Source organism: Sparus aurata, chromosome 23, assembly GCF_900880675.1.
Source record: "Sparus aurata chromosome 23, fSpaAur1.1, whole genome shotgun sequence".
NCBI classification, from domain to species: Eukaryota; Metazoa; Chordata; class Actinopteri; order Spariformes; family Sparidae; genus Sparus; species Sparus aurata.
Genome location: NC_044209.1, coordinates 6,295,153 through 6,319,359, shown reverse-complemented (window position 1 = coordinate 6,319,359; position 24,207 = coordinate 6,295,153). Strand labels below are relative to the sequence as shown.

At 43.8% G+C, this 24,207-nt stretch overlaps 1 protein-coding gene across 8 annotated transcripts in view; it reads left to right on the top strand.

Annotated features, from left to right (window-relative positions):
* nfixb (nuclear factor I/Xb) overlaps positions 1-24,207 on the top strand; it is a 163,119-nt gene that overhangs the window by 7,846 nt on the left and 131,066 nt on the right. For 2 of the 8 annotated variants that reach the window (XM_030408098.1, XM_030408093.1), the window contains exons 1-2: positions 4,544-5,683; positions 14,651-14,734. The exons of 1 other annotated variant lie outside the window; for it this stretch is intronic. In XM_030408098.1, coding sequence (XP_030263958.1) covers positions 5,681-5,683; positions 14,651-14,734 — 87 coding nt within the window. In that variant the 5' untranslated portion in view covers positions 4,544-5,680. Of the gene's footprint in view, positions 1-4,543; positions 5,684-14,650; positions 14,735-19,525; positions 20,015-23,549; positions 23,586-24,207 lie in introns of those variants that run through there. 5 more of the 8 variants (XM_030408091.1, XM_030408113.1, XM_030408095.1 and 2 more) reach the window with 5 other exon arrangements.

Sequence of the window (24,207 nt, the reverse complement as noted above, 5' to 3'; positions counted from 1 at the left end):
CACTTTCTCAAGGGTCTTTTGGTAATTAAGTACCGTTTCTAATCTACACTCAACCTGCATTTCAAAGGCCCTCTGGGAGTCAGTTACTTTCACAGATGAATCGGTCCATACGCTGTGAAATGTGGAAATACTGCATTTCAGCATCAGAAAGTTATTTGAGGAGTGGTGTCAGTGGAGGCGCCTATAGAAAAGATACGCTCTCCTCTCAGAGGATCGGCCTCTCTGCGGGGCTTTCTCAATCGGATTCAGACAGAGTGAGATTAATATTAAATATAAGCAACTATTATCATTCATCCTACAACCAGTGAACTTATACAATTAACTGTATTCCAGTTACTGTCCTTATTTGACTCTCTTCAAGTTCAGTACAAAATAATTAGTATCATTAATTTTTAACTGAATTTTGCTGTTGGCTTTTCGGTTTATTCTTCAGTATTTCTTGTCCGTTTTCATCGTCTGTATTTTTATTGTAATTTCCGTCTTTTATTGTCAAAAGCCCTGCACACACGGGCCCTGTGAAAGCATTTCTAAGATATACAGTTTTAAGTGTTCACTCTATAAACTTTACTGCGGGGAAATGTTGGTCTTTCGGCTGTGTTGTGTTGTTCGGTTGTGTGTTTCCTCTGGCACCTCGGCAATTTTATCAGGAGTGCAGTGGTAAAGAGACGGGGGCCCCCCTGCCGGCCCTAACATCCGTGTTCACTTCTGTGGGACTCTGGTCGCCGTCTCATTATGCAGTAATGGGATCTTACAGTACTGCCCGCTGTGGCCTCGTTATCTGTAGTGGAATATAACTCCATTTACTCATTTTACTCAAGTACTGTGCTTCAGAACAATTTTGAGATACTTGCACTTTAATCTGCTTCTTTCTATCTGTAGCTACATTATCCTTTTCCTTTGCTACATTTTAGAGGGAAATGTAGTTTTTTTACTCCACTACTTTTATCTGACAGTTATCGTTACTTTGGAAGATTTTGGATACAAAATATGTAGCCAGCCGTAAATAAATTAAATATAATTAGAATTGATGCATTTATCATATGTTAAACTTCCTATTTAGCTCAAAGGCTCTGCACCACAATCAGATAATATATCACATTAAAATGCACTTTAATACATTAATATTAATAATCCAGTGATACAGAGGCCGCTCTCCTGCCTTTAATGATTACTTTTACTATGGAGACTATATGAAGTACATTTTGCTGTGATGCTTTTGTATTTCTGCGTAAATCCTGATTCTAGGATTTTTTACTTGCATCAGAGTATTTTTTTTTATACTTTAATATAAGTAGGCAGTTATGCTTAAAGTTTTATTCTTTATCTTGATCTTCTCAATAATTATGTTATAGTCCTATAATATCACACTCTTCCTAAAAGCAGTTTGTGGCCACCTTAATGCTTGCTTTTGAGTTTTTACTCTTTCCTTTTACTCTGGATGAATAAAGGTGACCTTACATTATGGTTTTCTTTACATCCAGGAACATTGTTCTATAAAGTTCAGTCTTCGCTGGTCACTTTCTCCAACTGTAATGTGAAGTTTTTTACTCTTGTAAACTTTATCTCAGTCGGTCAGTCCGGGCCAGCAGCAGCAGCAGCAGCGGCAGCAGCCTGTAGCCACATGGCTCCAGCGCGCCTCTGAACCGCCGTGGCACCTCCTGGATGTTGGCGCAGGTCAAATGCGTCTTAATTCAAGCCCGAAAAAAGAAACGGGAGAATGGCCGTGAGTCGGGCCGGTTCCACCGGCCGTGCCAAGGTCAGCATTCCTCGACAGGCCGTTGCCTAGCGGAACTTTTGTCTCACGGTTTGTTTGGTAAACCTCCAGGGAAGAGGACGGTATATAGGAGCGGGAGAGGAGAGACCAAAGAAAGGAGTGTGCAAATGAGCTGGGAGTGCACGCTGCAGGCGGGATGTATGGAAAGGTACGGACACACTTCAGCCTGTGTGGAAGTCTCAGTGTGCTCCTTTAGTAATAAAAAATATATATGAAATAATAACGAGATCCGGCCTATAGCTGGAATCACTCATACATAAAGGAGTCACATTAAATGAACGTGTAGTTGGGGGACCACCTAAACCTAATATTAAACTCAGTTACCTGCATATTCGTGCAGTTGTTGTAGATTATTGCTCTGTTAATAACACATCAGCCACAATTGGTGTTTCTAAATTGACACACTGTTTAAAATGAATCCATCCTCTAATTCTCATTCTCTCCCCCCCCCCACAAATAAAATAAATTCAGAGTTTTAAGTCATCTCTAATTAGAATAACACAACTTTGAAATGTATTTAGGTTCCTAGGGAGGCCGACAACAGTGAGGTCAAACAGCGGGTCAGGTTCAAATGAAACCATCCAGCAGTCTGAGATGACTGGCTATCAACCTTCATAATACCAGTGTGTTTATTACACTTTGACATTTTGACGTTGATCTCATGTCAAAGCACATTCACCAGCACGCCCCTCACACCTGCAGTCATCAGATTGTGCAGGGTGAAACAACAGGCCGGTGTGTTCATGTTGTGCACACCCTCACTGAAGACAGAAAAAATAAGTAGAAATGTAAAAGAACAGACACACACACACACACACACACACACACTTTAACAGATGAGTGTGCTCTCACAGGCCCAAAGACGAAGATTGAAAGTCCAGACTTTGTGCTCTCCCGCAGGCCGCTCACCGGAAAAAAGGGCCACACACACTTTAAAACACACCGGACTGTCCGTTTTATTGTTTTGTCTTTAAAACGCTTCGGTTGGGACACTGTCGAGCCGTGACTGAAGTCTGGCACAATCTGATCTCGGATTTGTCGCCTGATAACTGGAAAAACACAATGAAGAAAAAAAAACACACAAAAAACCAAATGGATTGAAACAGATTCGCAGTGACTTCTTCTGCGTGATGCTTTTGGAGCCTTTTTTTTTTTTTTACAAAACTTTCGGATATTTACAGTCCTAAAAAAAAAAAAAAATTCCACATCCTCACTTGTATCCCCACTGTCACTGCGTTTTACTCTAATTGACACCAGCCTGTTTTAATGTTACAAATAAAATGCTTGGGGCCTAATCTAATAATGTGCCATGTTATTGTTGCTTTTTATATTTTACTGTGCGTTTTTAAACGACCAGTCGTCGCACATATTTTCTTTCTTTCAAATAAACTTTAACAAACGACGGTTATTGAATGTAATGAATATTAAAAGGGACCCTGGTGTGTGAAATTAACAGACTTAATTACGCCTTAATTGACAACGCTTTCCCGCGAGATAATGTTCAAATGGACACTGTTTGTTGAAAGCTATGTAGAGGGATATTTTAGCAAAGAAATGAAAAATGTAAAATGTATATTATAGATCTGTAGCTGATATCGTTCTGTTAAAGAAAGATTTGGATATTAGAACTTCACAATATTCCTGTTTTCAATCTATATATCCATAATTCACAATATTACAGTCTGTCTATTTTTTTTTAATCAAGTCTATTAAAGTCTTTCAAAATATAAAATGTCATGGAGCCTCACAATTTTGTGCTCTGTGGCTCTCTCCTCTCTGAAATATCCCAGCATGCCTCTCTGTGAGGACCAATTTCTGAGGCCATACGCTTTTTATTTGTCTGTTTGCAAAGTGATAAAGTTTGAACCAATACGGACCAAATTGGTGGCAGGTGTGCTCCATTTTGACGGCGCTCGTCATTTTATTGCGTGACGTCTGCGGTTGCGCACTTCCGCGAGGCGCGCGGTTTTCCCCATAAAAGGCCAAAACGCCACTTTGGTAATTAATTCATGACTACAGTCCCTCTTTGAAGGCGTGTCTGCTGAAAAAAAAAAAGAAAAAGAAAAAGCATCACAATATCTGGGATCTTTTGATATTTGTGGTAAATAAATATTGTGTTCGTGGAGCCACGCACCTGCTCTCTCTTCTAACTGCCCCAAAACTCCTTCATTTAATCAAAAATAAACAGAGGTTCACCTGGACAGAACAAAACACACAATTATTATTATTTTTTTTTTATATATATATAGTTTGTGTGATTGTGAACTAGCAGGCCTGCAGTCCAGCAGTTTTTGGAAGTGGTGTCTGTGCGTAAAACCTGTGAAAATATGGCGATTACAGAGGTGTTACAAATCCCTCAAATAAGGCTGGACACGTGACAGTCAGTGCTGCTGCAACTTCTCACATTATTCCCACCAAAAGCGTGACACGATATAGATCTTTTAAAAAATATATATATATTTTTTTATACACTCATTTGAATTTCGAATTAAATGAACGGTGGGCAGCAGAGCCTTAACACGTCTAGACCCAGCTTAACCTCTTTTGCAAATCAAATCTAAACATATTTAGGAGGAGGGTGATGAGGGACACACTTTCCCCAACCTTTTGATCCCTGCATTTAGGCTGAATCTAAAGTTTAAAGCTCCCTCTCTCCTGTATTTCACACGCTTGTAAAAAATATTTGGGTTTATCTGGAACCTGCCGCCGCGGCTTCCTCCCCCGCCGCTCCCTAACCTCCGCTCCCTCCCGCCCTGTCTGTCGGCCCCGAGCTGCCCCTACACTTTTGCCGGTGAGAGCTACTAATCCCCTGCGTCCATGGTTTACTCTGAGCCCGTATTTAATTCCTCTAAACCCCCAGCTGCCGCCCTGGTTACTCACTGAACACGACAGACTGTGAACCGCTCTGGTTATTAATAATTCACCAGCCCTCCGCTCCGCTTCTCCGGCCGCGGCCGCAGGACACCGCGCGTCCTCACTGGTGCGTGCGTGCAGCCACGCTGTGCTCTCCCTTCTCGCGTTTGTTTACTTAATATTGGCTGCTCGGTGTCTCACGCGGGGGGATTTCACCTCCTTGTTACTGTGTGCAGCCTCTGGGCAGTCCCGGCTGGCATTGCCCACCAAGTCCCCGCTCCGGTCTCGTCAGCCCCTTGGTGTGTCTGATGTTGCGACGTCCGCGCTGCCACACGGCGAGTTTTGTCTCAGGCGCCGCTCTCTCCGCAACTTTCTCCGGACGCTGAGGAACAGGTGGGGGGGATAAGGACCTCCGCGGTTTTTTTTTTTTGCGTGCGAGCGAGAAGCCGGAGCATGCACAAGGGGGGAAGCGCGCGGAGTCGTCCCCTCTGCAGGAGCAACAGCTGATTTGGTGAGCGCGTAAGCAGAGAGTGCGAGCTACTTACTGTCGGTGCACAGCCAGACTCCTGCTCTGTCACTCGGGGCTCAGACGGCGACTGTGTCGGTGGCGCAGAGCAGGGGCGACTCGGTGGACATTACGGCACCGGGACGGACCGGAGAGAGAGAGAGAGCAGCGCGCAGGGACGGGCGAGCTCAGCCTCGACACGGACGGTTTTCATGGAAATATCAAGAGTCGAAGGCGAACGTAAACACCTTGCGTGAAGAAGTCGGGAAGCCCGAAGACTTGGATTACACGGCCGCGTCCTCCTTTGCCTTGACTGAGAAGAGTTGACTACAAATTAGAAAAAAAGAAAAAAAAATGTTTACCGGGCAACAGGCCGTGTATTAGGGCTCTTTTGCTTCCGGTATAAGGCCCAGCTGAACAAGAACCCGAGCAGTTTTCTCTCTCCCACACACTTTTTTTTTTTTTTCTTTTTTTTTTTTTTGGAAGCCGAACTTTTTGAGAGTGGAAAATGGGTCTTTGAGAGTGTTGGCACATTTCCCTGCACCACAATGGTACGTGCTATGTAAACCAATAATTTGCTCATTTATGCAGTCAGCTTTCAGATTCACTGTTGTTGTTCATAGATTTAATGATACACAGAAAAAAGACAAACTTGAAAGTAAAGTTTAGTGCGCTTACTATTCTTGCGTGTGTTACTATTCACTCGTGTAGCTGATGGCTAAAAGTCACCACAGAGTGTGCCAAGTCCCTCCACCTACCTGTACGTGTTTGCTGTCACACTTAGACTTGTTATGGTTGTATGGTGTATTTTTGAATAAGGAAGAGTTTGCCCTGCTGGAATATTGCATGCTGATTTGAAACGGTGTGGCTGTTAGGACATCATAATGCGAATCATTTCAGTAGCCGAATAACATTTTGCCAAAAATGTCTTTCTAACTTGGACAAATCAGTGTCCAACCCTCTCAGTTCACCGCCCGGTGCCCACTGCCTTCTGCCGTTTTATCCACTTGGAGAACATGACTCCCCTCTTTGCAGTGGTCTCTGATGCGGGCCTGTCTGTGGACTATTTATAGCCACATGTATGATACGCGCTATCGCATGTCATACAGAGTAAGGAGCTAATCAAGAGGCGTCTTACTGCGCGTTGTAAAGGTTACACGATGACACGCGAAGTGCTTCCAAAACCCCAAATCCCACCTAAAGGCAAAGTTTTAACAGAGTTTTGGAAATTTGGCCATGAGAGGATGGAACTTTCTTTTTGCGCCAACATTTAATTATGCGCCCGTTTGATTTGTGCGTAATTACGCACAGCGGTTTAGACCAATTCCTCCGGTTCGCAGGTGATTTATATGCGCAATTCAGAGAAATCCCGTGACATCACAAAGCGAAAGTTTGTAGAGCCTGACCTGGAAATCTGCTCACTTTGAGCATTCTTTTAGGACACAACCACACTTTTATTTGAGGTTTCCTTATAATATATATTTCAATTGGCTGAGTTCTTTCATAAGAAAATCTATTATTATTTCCTGTCTTATCCCCATTTGCCCCTAACAGGATATTTGTTCAAATTGGCAAATGTATTCCCTGTGAGCTTGTGAAAACATGTATTTTAATGCCCTGCTTGTGGCTTTCAAAAATCAGTAATAAAAAGTCTGTTTTATAGGGATTTTTGATATACAGCTTACACATCCTTGACCCTTAGATATTCCCTTTATTTTGGCATGAAATGAGTCAAGTCAGGCACTAGTTAGGGGAACCTCCCACATACAACCTTGAAGCTGCTTAGATAGCAGGAAGGGATCTTATTTGCACATGAATATGGAAGATTATTAGTATGAATAATTATTTGTTTACGAGCATCCTAGCTGACATGGCAGCTGCCCAAGAAGCTCATCAGTAAAAATGATACAGAATTCAGGACAGGCCTCACATGGGATTATCTAGACTTGTTATTCTCCTACTTATAGCAGCAACACACCTCTTTTTTTTTTTTTTCCTTCGTCTTTTTCTTTTTTTTCTTTTTTTTTTTTTAAAGGAAATGCTATTTTGTGAATCGGTGCCAAAATATTTCAGTCGCATGTTAGTTTAGTCAGAGAGCGCACTGGAGGCATCTGTCAATCAGTGTCAGGGTTCCTTGTGAGTCTCCCCCCGTGGCTGACGCTGCCGCTTGACGCACGAATAACCACTTAAACTGTCCCTGCACCACTGGCACCACAGGTTATTGATTTTTTTTTCCCCCCAGATAGGCGCCCGTTGGAGAGCAAAAAAGATAATGTGACCTGTCATCATGAAACTGTAAACATGGCACACGTTTGGTCCCAAACTTACAGCTCCCTTAGATATTAGACGTCAATAACGAGCTATATTAGCCCTGTTTTAAATGTACAAGTGTATTAAAAGTGTCTCTCAGGAGTCATTATGTGAAGGAACAAATACCGTAATCGTGGAGTGTAAATAAATAGCTGTTTAAACAGTTGAGGGTAATTGTATCCTGCACTGTGCGTGCATATGTGTGTGTGTCTGTGTGTGTGTGTGTGTGTGTGTGTGTGTGTGTGTGTGTGTGTGCAAGCCCGCCTTATGATGATGATCAGACAAGCGGTTTTCCAGTCCTGTGTGATCTCCCTCTTGGCTGTCGCTGCCGGTGATGTCATTCCTCACTGTATACAGAATATTATGCTATTATGTTTGTCCTGGCCTTGACATTCCCCTGGAAAAATAAATAAGGCTTCAAGCAGACTATCATAGCTTATGTGGCGTGTAAGCCCTTGCCGTAGTTTAAAGATGGAAAACTCTGATATTCGCTCGGACGGGCGTAAATATTAGGAGAGTGAGCTCAGATGGGTTTGTCAGGTTGATTGGTTTTTAAGCTGTTCTAACCGTTTGAGCTTCGGTTTAGCGGAGTGGCTGTCGAAGGACACATCGAGAGGCGCTCTCGCGCGATGCGTCCTTTGATGCGAAATTCACGTCGCACTAAATGAGTCAAAAGGAAGAAGAAAGAAAAAGACGTGTCAGTCCTGACAGTCAGAGAGTGGTGGGCCTGAATTGCTCGCATGTGTCTTTTTTAAGAGCTGGTAGACGCAGAGGAAACAAGACTTAAGGGGCACTCCAGTGATTTAGTTTTGCACTTGCGTTAAGTTGTAGGGCTGATGAGAGACGGATTAGGATAAGAGCAGTCAAAATCAAAGCATCGGAGCCTGAGATAATTTGACTTTAAGGCGCTCTGACGAGTCAAGCTTCGCGAAAGCTGCGTCCCACAGTTCCCATGATGCATTAGCGTCGTTCAGTAAATATCCTGCCTGTTGCACTCCCTCATCTTTTGAACCCCATGGTCCCAGTTTGTTACCCAACGTTCCAGCCAAACCGTCTCAGCTTAATTCAAGAAAACCCTGATGACGTCACCGTGATCTCATCAGGGTCTCAGACTTTCAGTACGTCGTTACGCTCCTGTTTTCACATGCTACGCTGTCCTCTCCACGGTGAATAAACTGCCCCTTTAATTTCCTGTTAATGAGTGTAGGATGTCTGTGATAACAAATTTTTTTTTTTATCATTATGAGAACACCGGAAAACGAAGACAAACTCCCAAGGATTTACAAGATACAAGCTAATAAAAACATCATATGAAGTAATTATTATATACATGCATGAAGCATATAGGCAGATAAATCCCACGCCTGTTTGAAAAAAAATATTTATATTACAGGTCAGTCCTCTTCAGGGACGCGCTTGTAAAATAAAGTATTTTAGCATTCGGTCTAATTAAAACAGACACTCTCGAAGGGACAAAAAGGTTCTTTTATGGAGTGGTACCTCTCCTCCTGGAGCCTTTACTCTTCAAATGATGAATGGTAATTTCAAAAGTATCAAAAGTGCAGTGATTAACTTGTTAGCGGAGAGCACTTTGTGGTGAAGGTAGCAGGGTCCCCCTTTTTACAGCCTGTCTTTACGACCTGTTTAAATGGGTTTTGTTTAAAGTTTTCTTTAAATAAGCGACTTTATCTCGAAATAAAACAGATGTATGAGGATTGTTTCGACTCCGGTTCAAGTCTGATTCGTTTTTCATCTGGCCCCAGCAGACGCAAAACGACGGGTTTGTCTGCCTTGTTCCAGGACTAAGACTTTTGAGACGGATATTTTTTGCAGTGTGACAAAAACCTTACTTCGCCTCCCGGAGCTCAGGCTGATCGCATAACGCTCCTAACTCTTCCATCTCATTTCTACCCGTGCCTCAATTACTTTATCAAGACTTAACCCTCACATTAATTGGTTTCACAAGACACCGCAGACTGCACACCAGCTGTGTAACCGAGTAATTTGAATCTACTTAATTTGGAAAGGTGTTGGTATCTCCTGCCTTCTGAGTTTAATTTGGGGGAGAAAAAAAAATCACAACAATACATATATTTTCTCTCTTCACCCTGCTCTTTAGGGCCTTAATGAGGAATTAGAGCCAATAGCATTATTCATTAAACAGAGCTTGCCAGCTATTTATCACTGTAACAGTATTAGCATATTTGTTTAAATTTTCAACACTTTTTTTTTTTTATTCCGAGCATTCGTAACCAGGTTTAGCATTTTTAATAATCTGGCATCGAATGCATCGCGCCAAATTGAATGCTGAAAAAGAACCAGTGGCAAGCCCCAGAAACATACTAAAAATCCTTTATAAACACACACACACACACACACGCGCACGCACACACACTCCTCTAATTACCGCCTCCCCTGCTCCCTGTCTCATTCCTCACCTCCTGAGATGCAGGTGTAAAATATCACATTTTTCCAGCATTTCTCCCTGAGGTGGCGCTGGCTTGGACTCACACAACGTAAAATTTCCCCTTTCATATTCCCCCACACATTTTTTTCTACAAACAAGTTCCCCCTCCCATCCCTCCCCTCTCTTTGATGTGTGTGCCACATCTGCACAGGTTTGTTAGCTTGTTACCAGGTGAAGAATGAGGATACAATTAAGGCTGAATGAAGTGGGACCCGGTAGGATGTCGGCTGTGCGTTCGCAGTTCGAAAGTCTGCGCTGCTCCAGAAACTGTTGAGCTCCAGCGCTGCGAATGATTGGGATGCCACAGTGGAAGGATCAGAAGGTTGTTAATCAGTGATTGTGAGGATACCTGCCTCACATGGATTGCCGTGCATCCAGAAATGCGGAGACCCAGGTGGTTTGTGTGCTGGTGTGTGTCTGTGTGTGAACAAGAGAATGGGCGAGACAGGAGAAGGAGGGCCATACGGGTGTGTGCCCTGATATATCCAATGCCATGAGAGGCAGCCAACGTCCTCCCTTATATTTGACTTACTGTGCACAGTATACATCGGAGAGAGGTGAGCAGGCAGAGTGCAAGTTTCATGTAATCACTCTTTATTGTCCCTAGAAGCATGACTGCTAGATCACAGCGTATGTGATATTGCCGTGTTGGTATTGTTCCTAGATCATAGTTAATGTTGTTCTAGGACCTTCTAGGACTGACCAATTGCATTATTCTGAAGCCATAGCTTCGTGACTCGTGTTGGTGGAAAATCATAACTAATGTTGCTTCAGGACTAAGTTCACTTATTATTATTCTCCTTTTTTTTTCAGTGTTCTGTCGGTGTTTAGTTAGGCTTAGGCTTCAAAAATACTTGGTAAGGTTTAGGCAACAGAAATACGTGATCTGGGTTAAAATACACCCGTACACAACACATACATTTGAAGGATCATTTCTCCCCTGTGCATATTTTTGCGTGCTTTATCCCCCATGTCGCTATGCTATGACATTCCAAAAAATGCCATTGGTCAGTTTCAGCGATGGCCCTGGAGCAATATTTGTTATGATGTTCCAGGGAGAACACCGGTACGGTGATATCAGATCGTACTTGTGAACAATCTACGTGTTGAACACCCTTATTTGTTTTCTTTTTGACACTGAGTTTAGCTAGCTTAGCGTAAAGACTAGAAATAGGCAAAACAGCTAAGTGGGCTCCGTACAAAGTTGCCTGCCCACACTTCTAGATCTTGCTAGCAACCGCGAAAACCCTTGCCTGAGCTAGCCTATAGCTTGGACAACTTGGCGCCCATTGCAGCCTCCCAAAATCTCTCTGTGAGAGTGAGGTTTGGCTATTTATTTAATTGCATGTTAATTGCATGTTCAGGTTTAACAAACAAAATACATTGAGTAAGTAGGACAGCTTTTGCTTTCGTGTTTGTTCAATTTGGACAGAGGCTGGCGGGCTGCTCTGTCCTGCCTCTGGCCTTAATGTTAAACTGGCTAACACCTCCAGACTCCAGGTCCTTATGGTCAGTACGAACCTCATTTTAAACCTTGGGACTCCATGATTCAGCCAGATGCAAACATTACAGGTAAAATCAAAACATCATTTTTATGATTTCCAGCAGCGTTTTACATCGTTAAACCTGACATAATTGGGGCAGCAGAAACAAGCTGTAAACACGAAACTGAACATTTTAGGTTGGTATGGCTAACTCGTTAGTTGACAGTCACATTCATTCAAAGTTTCTGTGTACACGTTAAAAACAATAACTCCCTGTCATTTTAGCTTATACTGAGCTTCACTAGCTAACGCCTGTGGGGATTATCTGGCTCTTTAGCTGCTAAATGCTCCACTGCGTTCACAAGGAAGTTGCTAATTTTGTCGGAAGTTTGTGGGCATAGCTGGGCATGTAGCGTAAGGTGGGTTTCCCCGAGCCTTCTTGCTGCAAACAGCTGTGTGATGCGGTCATAAACATGAGGGGAGCAGTCACAGTGAACCAGAATAGCAAAGTCGTCGGCCAGAAAGCTCCAACAATGGGCTGGGAGACGCTGTGAAGCTAAGTCAGAGGATAATTGTCTGCGGGTTTTTTCAGCGACCCTTTCCACATTGCACAGTCATTCGTCGTTCATACAAAAAATACTGGTTATAGCCGCTTCCCATAGATGAATGATTTGTGAATAAAAAAAATAAATAAATTCCTGCTTTGTGACTCAACTATGGAGTAACGTACGGAGTTCTTTGGTCACAAATGAGACAAAGTAAGCACAGACATGGAATTTGAATCAATCCTTTCAGCTCGCTCTTGGTTAGAAAACACAAAGGGCATTTCCCAAGTTGTCGAATTATCTATTTTAAACGTAGTTCAGACATAATATGGAGGCTTGAACTGCACCATCGACCTCAAAAACGCTCTCTCCTGTTATTCGGCTGGTTGTCGGCTATCGAGACAGTCTTTGCGCTCTCCATTGATAACACCTGCCAAGCATCGCAGTGTTGTATTACACCAGGTCCCCAAAAACCTCAACATTCAAGACATCCAGAGCTTTTTAAGTGTTAATTACACAGACTCTGTGTCTATTCTAGCTCAAGGCCAGCCATATGGATTGGGCATATGCTGCATATATATAGAAAAACACATATATATAATTGATACCATGCTCCATAAAAAGGGTGGGAAAGGGGGCCAGTGCTGCAGGGAGCTACATCAAACAATCAGTCTCACAAGAAACGATGCCCCTCAATCTCTGAGGGCTGGGGATAGAGAGAGGGAGAGCGATACGGCAGATAAACACCACATTCAGTAACCGTCTTTTTACTGCTTCCTCACCTTGAGCCCGAACTCCACCGGCTGTGCGGCGCGAACCACTTTTCAACCTTAATTGACTAAAAACCTGTCAGAAAGAGGCCTCTAGATGTACCAGGCCGCCTTGTTTTGCGCTGCTCTGTGATTATCAACAGAGTAAAATATATCCTTCAGCTGGTCCGGGCAGTTTAAGAGCTTAACAGAAAGCCAAGGGAGCTTGACAAGGGCACCATTTAGCGGGACAAATGGTTTCCCTCCAGTGTTCCCCCACGTATTAATGATGACAGGCCAGAGGTTGGATGCTGAGGCTGAACGCCATGAGTGGTGTTTTCTTAGTCACTCGGATGACTTGAATTCCGACTTTGCCTAACCCTGACCCTCGCCCAACTCATTGTGAGCGAGAAGGGGCCAAACAAAGACAATGTTAATCTTATGTTAATCAATCCGCCTGCTGGACCTTTTTGCCACGCCGCTGGGGTGAAATCACACACACAGATGCCCTTCCTGTGTTACATTAAAAAGGGAAAGGGAAAAGACTCTGTGCTGCAACCTCTCATTCTGAAGGATATGAATAGCCTGTGTCTCCAGCCGCAGCTTGGTTAGCCCCAGTCTGGGACTTATTATAGCGCTGTGTGTTTATGCATGTGTCTGCGCATGCATTTGTTCAAGTGCAATCCCGTGTCACCGTATGCGTGTGTGTATTCCCGTGCATATGTAAATGCTCAAGTGAAACTGTTTACCTCACACGCCAGTTTAAATAGCACAACTTTACATTTCGTCGCTGGCCACGAGCGATGTTTATTCCCGTTTCTGGGTCCGCGTTTGTTTCCGCTTACGGTACGCGGAGATAGGAGGACGTAAAGTTCTGGAAAATGGGATTATTTCACCTCTCCTCCTCTTAACTTAAAACTCCTGGTCTCATTATGAGTAATACTTCCTCCTCCCAACTCACGGAACCCGAGTTATTTTCACGAACCCAACCATTTTTAGCCCCTCGCCTGACAGGTTTAGCTGATTTCCAAAACAGACATTCAAATTTAGCCTGGCCGAAAACCAATTTCTACCAGTTTGGACTTAAAAGTAATGGCCGCGGGCTAGCTAACCAGGCAGAACTCCCATCCCCTCATCCAGATCCTCAGTCTGTGCCTCCCTCCCGTCCATGTTGTCTGGCCCGGCTGCCTCAATTGACAGCAGAACTGCAATGGATGCTCATTCAGAGCCCAAGTCTCTGCTGGCGCGTCCCACGGCATACAAATGAACTGCGCTGAATAGAAACAAACACTTAGAATAAATACTTTCGCCGCATCTATCAGTGAATGCAATGTCGGGCCTGTAGTGCAGCCAAGAGCTCGTGTTTATATATGTGTTCGCACGGGTAGACGTATGGCCTCTGTATGTGCGAGTCTCTGCCGAATGTGTGAAGCATGTGATTGTGCCTATGAGTGCCTATGTGTGTGTTTGTGTGTGTGTGTGTGTGTGTGAATGATTTGTGCTGAATCAGTGCACGCTGACAGAAAAGTGACCATGCAGGTGAAACAGCAGGGACAGGAAATGCCATTGTGTCGGAGTATTGTGTGCGGGTACGGCAGCTAAACACTTTGCTCCCCCATTCAAGTGCTGGTGACTGGCAGGGCCGGGCCTCGGGCCTGCGCAGCATATGGGTTCGGGCAGGCGGCACACACCGTGAACTCTGCGTGCGTGTGTGTGTGTGTGTGTGTGTGTGAGAGAGAGAGGAATGTAAAAATGAAAGACATTGTTTCTCAAGCAGTTATCATGGTGGTGGGACTTGGAGGCGGTTAATAAACAGGTCGACGTAAGAAGCTAGGGGGATTTCTCGCGTCTAAATTGTGCGCTTACAGCTTTGCAGCCAGCTTTTTTGACTGTGTGTTTAGAACTCCCCTGACTTAAAGTCGGTGTCAACTAATGAATAAATGACTGTTGTGTTACATTTCAGGCAACCGAAACCTTTCTGTTGAACGAAGAACCCTCCAGAGGTCCTGGGATGCCTGAATGCTTTGTAGTATCAGATTCATACAGGGTATGCATCTATTATTATTATTATTATTATTATTATTATTATTATTGTTTCATGTGTTGGTACTAAATGTGTTATTTGAGTCATTACTCATTACTATGACTGACAGTCTGTTTTCATGCTCTTGGTAATTGCACCGCAATCATAATGTCATTCACAGCTCCCTCTACTCAGCTGCAAACCATTACAATCATTATTTCCACACGCACATTTAAGAAAAAAAAAAAAAAGGTGGTGGTGGTGGTGGTGGTGGTGGTGGTGGTGGGGGGGGGGGGGGGGGGGGGGAGGTGGGGTTGGTGGGGGCCTTCACAACTCCACCGAAGCGCCCGTCGCCTCATGGGAGCGAAAATGACGACGATAATGTGCAGCGTGCCTGGTTGTATTAAAAACCCGAGGAGGAGAGAGTTTAGAGAAAAGTGAGCAGCGCAGCGGATTTACAGCGATCGACGTGATATAAAATGGTAATAAAAACAGAGCAGCGGGGACGGGGAGGGTGAGAGGAGAAGGGGTTGGGGTGGGATGGGAGGAGGTGGGGGGTGGGGGGTGGGGGGGGGGTACTGTGGATGACTGAAAATGTGATTGTTAATGAGGTGGGAGCCAGTTTTCTAGGCTGCAGTCTTTGTTTCCCAGAGTTAAGACTAACGCCAAGTCTCCCAGAGAATCTGGGTTGCTACAGTGTATCGTGTGTCTCGGGGTACAGAAATGAACCATTATGGCTGTAATTGAGTAGCGCGGCTGCTAGAGGAGAGAGTTTTGGAGAGGGGGAGGAGCGTCGGTGGAGCTGTATTGGGTTCCAGGGGCAGTGAGTTCAAGAACATCCACAGGAGGGTGTCCACCTCCAACTTCTCACCAGGAGGTCTGCTGTTGGGGGCTTAGGCTTGTATGAAGTGCATCACGGCTCCATTCTTTCTCTGTCTGTCTGTCTGTGTCTGTGTGTGTGTGTGTGTGTGTGTGTGTGTGTGTTCTTTTAGTGAGCTATTTCCAAAAAAGACTATAAAAACTGAATGGAGATATGAATTTAGCACTCTTTCGGAAGTGGTACGATCCCGAGGAGCGGAGATGTTGCAGTGCCTTGGTTCGGACCTTTAAGCTTCAACCTTTTGGGATTGTGACCCCTTAAAATTGAGAGTTATATAAGATTTAAAGACGCCTGACTACATCACACCATCCAGTATTTCACAAGAAAAATAAATAAATCTTCTAGATTTCTCTAAAAAAGTGACAAAAATCTGCAGGTACAGTGACAGTTTCTCTCTCTCTCCATCAGAGATGGGTTTGTCCCGAGAGCTTGATAGATATTAATATGCCTCTGCGTGTTAAACGCAGAGAGAGCAGGGCATGTTGACGCTGTTTAATGAGGGAAAATGGAACGTGATTTTAGAAAATACTTCAAACTGAGAAGAAAGAAAGGGATCCAGCACACTGTCCATCGCTGGCAATCACTCTAATGACGATGTTTCAGTCCTCTGACTCCCGTCATGCAAAGACATATACATATATATATAGAAATACGCCACACTTGAATATATAGGCTGCAGGCTCTCACTGGGGAAAATCCACCAACCAGAGGACGCCAGAAACCATTTCCACTGTGCATACAAATTCAGGTCAATGAGCCTTTCAGATATAAAGAAAACAAACGGGATGCCGAGCTCCACCTGCAAACATGGTGAATTTTCCAACATTATGTCACTTTTTTAACAAATCATTCCTGTATTACACAATGTAGCCTTTAGTCTTCAAAAGGAAAACAAAAAAAGACACCAGAGTCGAAATAAAAATGAGAGACAAACTCCAAAAACAATACAAAAAAAACCAATAAAATAATAAGAAAGAAATAATAGAATAGCATGCAGGACTTTAAAGTCCATCTATACTTAAAAAATAAGTGTGTCTTCTTGTTCCTGCAGATGAATGTTTGAGCTTCACTGTGCAGAACGATCTATGAGAAGAGTTCGACACAAGAAGGCTCTTTTTTTCTCCACGTTCATTGCCTGAAGTTTACATTTTTTATCCGCGCTCACCGGGAATCAGATTTGTGACATCACAAATAGTTTGGCAGCCGGCGCAGCAGTGTGATGTGGAAACTTCAGGCAAACACACACACACACACACACACACACACTCAGAATTGAATTTACATTGAAGTTGGAGACATCTCTTGTGACTTATTTGCATAATAACAGATTCAGGATTTTTTGTTGAGAGGGAAAGAGTAGATGTTATTTGTGTGTGTGTGTGTGTGTGTGTGTGTGTAAAAACCATGTCAGAAGACTTTTATTAGTCAATGTGCAGTGTTTGATATACATCTTAAAAATGTCTGATGGGGATCTTTAAAGGGGAATTATGAAGAATTTTAATAGTCACGATATTTATGAGGTAATAACACCCACTCGGACATATTCAATTTTTCATAACTGAATAAACAGGCTGTCCTCAGAGGGAAATAAGGTCCCCAGAACACCGTTTGAAGCTAGAAAGGTGGCTGGGTCCGCCAAATATAAACAAAGTAACACAGTATGAAAATGTGCCAGTCAGTTTTGTTTATTCTGTCTATTCAGTCATGAACCAGAAGCGAGTTTGTTTATCTACTTTGTTAAGGCATAAAAAATATCTTTCTCTTCTTGTTAAAATGTCTTCCCCAAAACTACATAGTGCACCTTTAAAGACTAAAGTCACATGTCACAAGAAGCTTGTTGCAGTGACCTCATGGTGCCTTGTGAGTGATCTGGTCCCGACCCCCAGGTTAGGAACACTTACTGTAAGCCCTTCTCTGTATGCAAACTGTGGCCCGCGATGGCTGACATCTGCTCTGCCAAACAGCACGACCACACTTCCTTATCTCCCATGCGCCGCGTCTCCTTTTTGCGCCCGACAGACAGCCAGGTGTGGTGTCATCGCTTCTTGTGAGCGTCTCTGGTGAATTTCTGCAGTTACTGTCACCCTTCGAACAACGTGTTCTGCAGACCCGAGCCCCCCCCCCCCGCGCCGAAGTCGTCCAACAGCACATCAATCCCTCTGATCGTTTATTAGCCAGAGCCTCGGCTTTATTTTTTAACGCAACTTGTACAACAGCTCCGAAGCTGATGGGTGAAGTCATTGCGGCGCCCGGCCACTCTGAAGCAGTGGTAAATATGTATATTCCAAGCGTGTGAAAAAGCAGAGCCGCGGCAGACCCACCAACCATAGCATATGGCTCTACCATGTGTTACTTAATGAGAGATTTACTCACACAGACCACTAAATGTGTGGCTCATTTAAGGAGCCACGGCAGAGGAGTGTTTGCATGCAAGTTGACTCAATAAAGGACTGAGGAGGGGGGGGGGAGGTTTGATCCCAATCTAACCGCTCGCTGTAACCTTTTGCACTTGCGGTGCTTTTAATGACTCCTCCGCAGAAGTGAGCTGAAAGCGAAGAAACTCCCTCAAACGTAGCGTAGGCGAATCCATGTCACGAATCCATACACCTGCCTTAAGGTGTGTGTGTGTGTGTGTGTGTGTGTGTGAGCGTGTTGTAGGGCGTGCCTGCGCGTGTGTGTGTGTGTGTTTCATATTAGTTCTGTGTCGTATTCGCCGAGAGGAATGCTGGTATTCTAGCCCCATGCGGCGGCGAGGACAGGAGGTTGTGGCGTACATACACTCCTGACCACACGCTTTCTCCCTCCCCGCCTGCGTCTCTGGCTCGCGTATCTGGCCGTGTGCAGTAATTGGCCACACAGAGCCCAGATCTCTTTGTTTTCGCCCTGCAGAGGCTTGCGGTAGACATGCACAAGCAGTAGGCCTCGTAAATCTGTGGGACTCCGGTGTCAGGCCCCGAAAGTTCCAGCTCCGCTTCTTTACAATGACTTCACTCCCACCCAAAATTCCCACTGCACCACACCGAGGACCCGGTCCGAGAGACTTCATTATACGACTTTTATGTGATATGTGTATCACTCCCAACGCTTTCTGTGTGTGTGTGTGTGTGTGAGAGAGAGAGTTTCTATTCCCTCACACCCCAGTTTAACCCAATCTTGGTGCTGCTGCTCAGAGGCTGTGATTATGTGTCTGTCCTCAGTGTTTGCTAGTCTTCTACTTCAGAGTGAAAGGCTGCAGTTCACTGTTTGGCTTGGACCCACTTCACTGTTTTGTTTTTTTTTCTGTTGTTTTTTTTTTAAACTACAGTTATGGCTTCCAGACTGGGTCAAATATGGTTCAGTAAATAAATAGTCTCAGCTTTACAGCCCTGATGAGATAATGCGTTCGATTCAAATGCCTGCAAATGAATTTAAGTATATAATCCAGCGCAAACTTTAGCTTTTAATACACAAGACTTAGGAGCTGAAATCCTCACATCAGGAGCTGCGGCTGAATATTTGATTCGTGCGGCTGAGCTGTATTTAAACAAACCCCGGCTTATACATTATATACAGTATTAACAAGTTATTCTGTGAGTCACATCAGAGACTCTTGAGAATGTGCCCAAGTTTGCACAGGTCTCACTGAATATTCCAACACACTCCCTTTTTCTTTTTCTTTCTTTCTTTCTTTCTTTTTTTTTTTTTTTCTACCTCACAGCTGTACTCTGATCTATTCCGGTGATGCGTTTACGTGTCTCCTTCAAAGTCAAAATGCAACAACAGAGTAACTACGAAGACACTCAACGCTATTATTATTTGCGCTCCCCCCACCCCACGCCACCCCCCTCCATCCCCCTCGACCCGGAACGGACGGGTCAGTGAAAAGCAACCAAAGCGTGACATTACCATGTTAAAAAGGTGCAGGGGCGCGCGGACGTGCCCTATAGGCTCTGCGTGACGCGTCAGACGGCCATCGAAGATTGATGAAAAGAAAAAAAAAAAAAAAGGAAAAAAAAGATTCATCTCGTTTCGAAGAAGTCAAGAGTTGCGCCAGCGACACCTTGATGAATCCGCACATAAATAATAGAGCGAACTTCTTTTTTTTTTTTTTCTCTCCTCTCTCTTTTTTTTTTTCTTTCTTTCTTTTTTTTTTCTTCTTCTTTTTAACCGCCTTTCGGGAGAACCCGCCGCAGAGGAGAGGAGAGGAGAGAGCGATAAAAGTCGTGCAGGAGGAGAGGGGAGGGAGACAAAGTTTTTTCCCTGAAAGTTTGCAAGCTTTCACTTTCTAGGCGGGGTTACTGTAAGCTGCAGCAGCATGGAGTGAGAGAAACGGGACGGCGAGCGATTGCAATGCAGCACTATACCGAGCTTCCATCCAACTTAAATAAGCTCTCCAATTCTCCTTTCTAAAAATAACCATGTACTCCCCGTACTGCTTGACACAGGTAAATTGTCTTATCTTCTTTCATTGTTTGGCTGGGCTGTGGTGGGAACGCCGGGTCTTTTTTTTTTTTTTTTTTTTTTTTTGTTTTTTATTGCGCTGCCTCTGTCTGTTATTTTCAACGTGTGTTTATGTGTTGTGCCGGAGCGTCTTTTCTGCTCTCTGACTCAACTCGGAAACTTTCCGCTCGACTCTTCCCGACGCTCGTCCCGCCTCGGAGCGCGTTGTGTCGCCGCAGGAAACTTTCTCGCGCGTTTCCATCGCACATGGTTTTTTGGAGAGAAAATGGCGCTTCTCCCGAAATGTATTTCATATAAAAAAAAAAAAGAAAAAAAAAGAAAAAAGAAAGAAAGAAGGAGGGGAGCCGTGTGCAGGAGGAGGAGGAAAGGCAGAGCGCGGGGACAGGCGGGCTGTGTATGTGTGTGTGCGTGCGTGCGTGTGTGTGTGTGTGTGTGTGGAGCGGAGTTTAATGTTACTGCTGGAAGATTTTTCCAAGTGTCGAGGCTCGCAAGAGGTTTTTTTGGCCGCTCAGAGGAGGTGCACACCGCCGCCTTTAGGGCTGCTTTCATGTGGAGCTGAGACCGGGAGAAGCGAGCGTTGGAGCTGGTGTGTGTGTGTGTGTGTGTGAGTGAGTGAGTGTGTGTGTGTGTGTGTTATATCCTGTGAAGAGCAGCACTGACGTTCAGCATCTCTTTTTGTGTGTGTGTGTGTTTTTCTGGGAGCTCTCCCGCACCAGTTGACTATTTTACAAGTTTTTTTTTTGCACTTGAATGCAACACGTGCTGACATGTGTGGTTGCAGGTAAACAGGAGTCACAGGAACTACATTGATTTTAGATATCTATATGTCAAACCCATGTGTCTTATACGTGCCCACTGCTGAGTTGCTTTTCAGGTCACATTTCATCGAGACCAACTTAACAAAATAAAAGTCACTGATTTTAATTTTTTTTTTTTATGTAAAATTGCTTCTTTAACATCTTGCTGCACCTCATTAAACACTGGGGTTTGTCTTTTCAAAGCTTTTCATAATTTGGAAACCAAAAGCGCTGTTGTTTTTTTATATTAGTTTTTTTTTTTTACGATGCAACATCATATGTAACACAGCTTCATTTTTATTCTCACGTTGATAGCTGATGTCGAGGGAAAGTGTCAGGAAATTTCCCGAGCAGCCGTTTGAACTTGTTTTTTGTAAGTGTGACACAGTGTGGTGAAAGGCGTCCCTTCAGGTGTGAGGCATCCAGAATCGAAAGTTGCCTTTTGACCATTTTTTTTCTAAATTTCTCTCTTGTCAAGTTTGAACTCTCTCTAGTAATGATTCATCATATTAAAACCTGCATTTAATCATTATTTCAGCCCCAAAAATAACAGTTTGGCGACAGTCTGAGAGAGTGAACTGAAGTTTTTCAGGGGGGCTTTTTTTTGTGCCACAGCCGTACAGAAATGTTCAGATTCGGAGTGAGGAGTCCAGCTTCCCTCTCACGCTATTCATATTTACCAACTCAAGCGTTACACCGTCCTTGGTCCAGCAAAATAAAATCCTAAATTTGTCAAAAAAAAAATCTCAAATGTTTCCAGCAGAAAGAGCCTCTTTTCTCCTCGCCTGTGTTATTTTTGAGAGTATTTCCTTCATTTCGGCCAACCGGTGGCATCGACCTGGCCGTGTTACGCAGCTGCTGGAAGTCTCACTCTTATAAAGCAGACTTGTTTATCCCTCATTGGCTTCGTCTGACAGTGGCCTGCCAGGAGGCGTTTGATGTGTAATTCAGTCCTGATTTTTACAGTGCTTTTACTAAAAGACTTTTCCTCCCATCGTACGCCTCTGACGACTGCTACCAGAGGCTGAGGCTGAGGATGCTCCTCGCGCGTCTGCTTTCCATTTCTCAGCATTAAGCAGCTCGGACTCATAATGTCCCTCACACCACAAAGGGGAAAGCAGATTTTTATTATTATTATTACTATCATTATTTCCCCTTAATTCTTCACTTTATTGAAGGAACTATAAGAGGCCACTTAGTGTGTTGATTTAGAGTGAAACTGAATCAGAAATGTGGGGAAAGTAGAAACAGATTGTTCAATTGTGATTCCAGACATCACACATATTCCCTATAGATTAAGATAAGATGTGTGCATGAGATCTTTTACTTGCGGATTTCTTCCAAGAATGCCTCCCAGCTCTGAGTGTGTCTGGCCTGCGTCTCCACGCAGGCCCGCAGACATGATGACTTTATCTGTAATTGATAAAAATCTTTCACAGCAGATAATCTTTGCACAAAAGAAGCTTTTATTTAGCTACATAAATTTCCCTTCATCAACGCTAATTGGCAACAGAAGCTCGTGCAGTGTAATGTAGTGCACATGTTGCACATAATGCTAACTTGCAGTGTGTCATTGGCTGGGCAGGAGGACGGTTGGAGCGCGTGTGCAGCAGGGAAAAGCCCCTCACACTGTGTTTCGTGTCATTTTTAAGAAATGTGTACCCATCTGTGTGTGTGTGTGTGTGTGTGTGAGAGAGAGAGAGAGAGAGAGAGAGTGTGTGTGTGTGTGTGTGTGTGTGTGTGTAAGAAACAACAATCTCCATGCAAACAGCACCAGCAGCTCTCTCTCTCCACACACACACACACACACACACACACACACACACACATTCTCTCTCTCTCTCTCTCTCTCTCTCTCTCTCTCTCTCACACACACACACACACACACAGCATTCCCTTGCAGCACCGTCTGCAGACGGAAAGGCACATTTTGTTTATTTAATTGCTGTTAATAATTAAAAATTCGAGCTTGGACCTCGGTTATGGCAACAATTGTAAACAATCGAATGAATTATTAACTGTGATAAAAGCCTTGGTGGAGAGGAGCGACGTGCTGGGATGTGACGGACGGTGCGTAATGGCAGCACACTACGGGCAGAGCCCTGAGAGGAGAAGGAGTGTGTGTGTGACTTGTAGTGTGTTTTTCACGTCGAACTAATTTAGGATTAAAAAAATCACACTTATTTCAGGTCTTTTTAATGTAAAACGGATATTTTTGTGAAAGAAAGTGGAAGCCAGGTTCCTCCGCAGGGTCTTGTATTTTTAATCCCTCACTCATTCCTGAAACACACTCGGAGCCTGTGATTTAACGATGCAGTCACAATAACCTGCTCTCACATTATTATTTTCTCTCATCATTTCCAATTGTTTTGTTTCCCCACTATTAACTTTTTTGGTCCGTTTTTTTTTAAATTGTTTTTCTTTGCTTTCCTCGAAACCTGAATCAGCCTATCCGTTCCCTGCAGGCCACAATGACGCAGCACAAATCTGCACCTTGAAAAACAAAAACAAAAAAAAAAAAGAAAAGAAAAGAAAACTTCTTCTGGGTTCATTGCATTTCTCACTGTGTTCAGTCGTACTATTATGCAGCTCGTAATGTTGTCATCTCAGACTGTTTTCACTGGTGCGACGTTTTAACTTATTCCTTCCCTCTGCCCCCCTCTGCCCGCCTGGACGCTGACCCCTGCTCTCCTCGCCTCTTAACACCCTCTCAACACTAAAGTATTACCCTACTCACCTTCTAAACAATGCCTTAGTGGTAAGTCCTATTTAGTCCCTATTTATTCCGCATTAGGTGTGTGTGTGTGTGTGTTTTCATATATTCCATCTTGAGAAAATGTTTTTCCTTTTTCTTTTCTTTTTTTTTTTGACCCTTCCTCTTGTGATCCTCCTGCATGCAGGGCCGCTCACGCCGACCTGCAGCTGGATTTATTTTGTGGCTCGTGCAGGAAAAAAAAAAAAGAGGAGAAAACGTTTATTTTTATCACACACACACACACACGCACACACACACACACTCCATGAAAAGTTGCATTTTTATTTTTATGTCTGTTTGAGTTTTTGCAGGCAGCGTGGTCTGAGCGGACGACACCTTTTTTTTTTGTTTTCTTTCTTCATTTCCAGCGCAAACAGACCAAAAAAAAAAAAAAAAAAAAAAAAAAACCTGGCTGCAGCTCCGACAAGCTCTGTGTTTTTAATGTGTGCAGAAAAAACAGAAACAAAAAAAAATCAGATCGTGACTCTGGAGCAGAGCTAGAAAGATGACATCACAAAAAACTGAAACATAATTCTGCATTCATGTCTAAAGCACCAGCCTCCATTGAGAAATCGCTCATTTTTATGTATTTTTTTCTCCTCCACATCTTGATTTGAGTTGCATC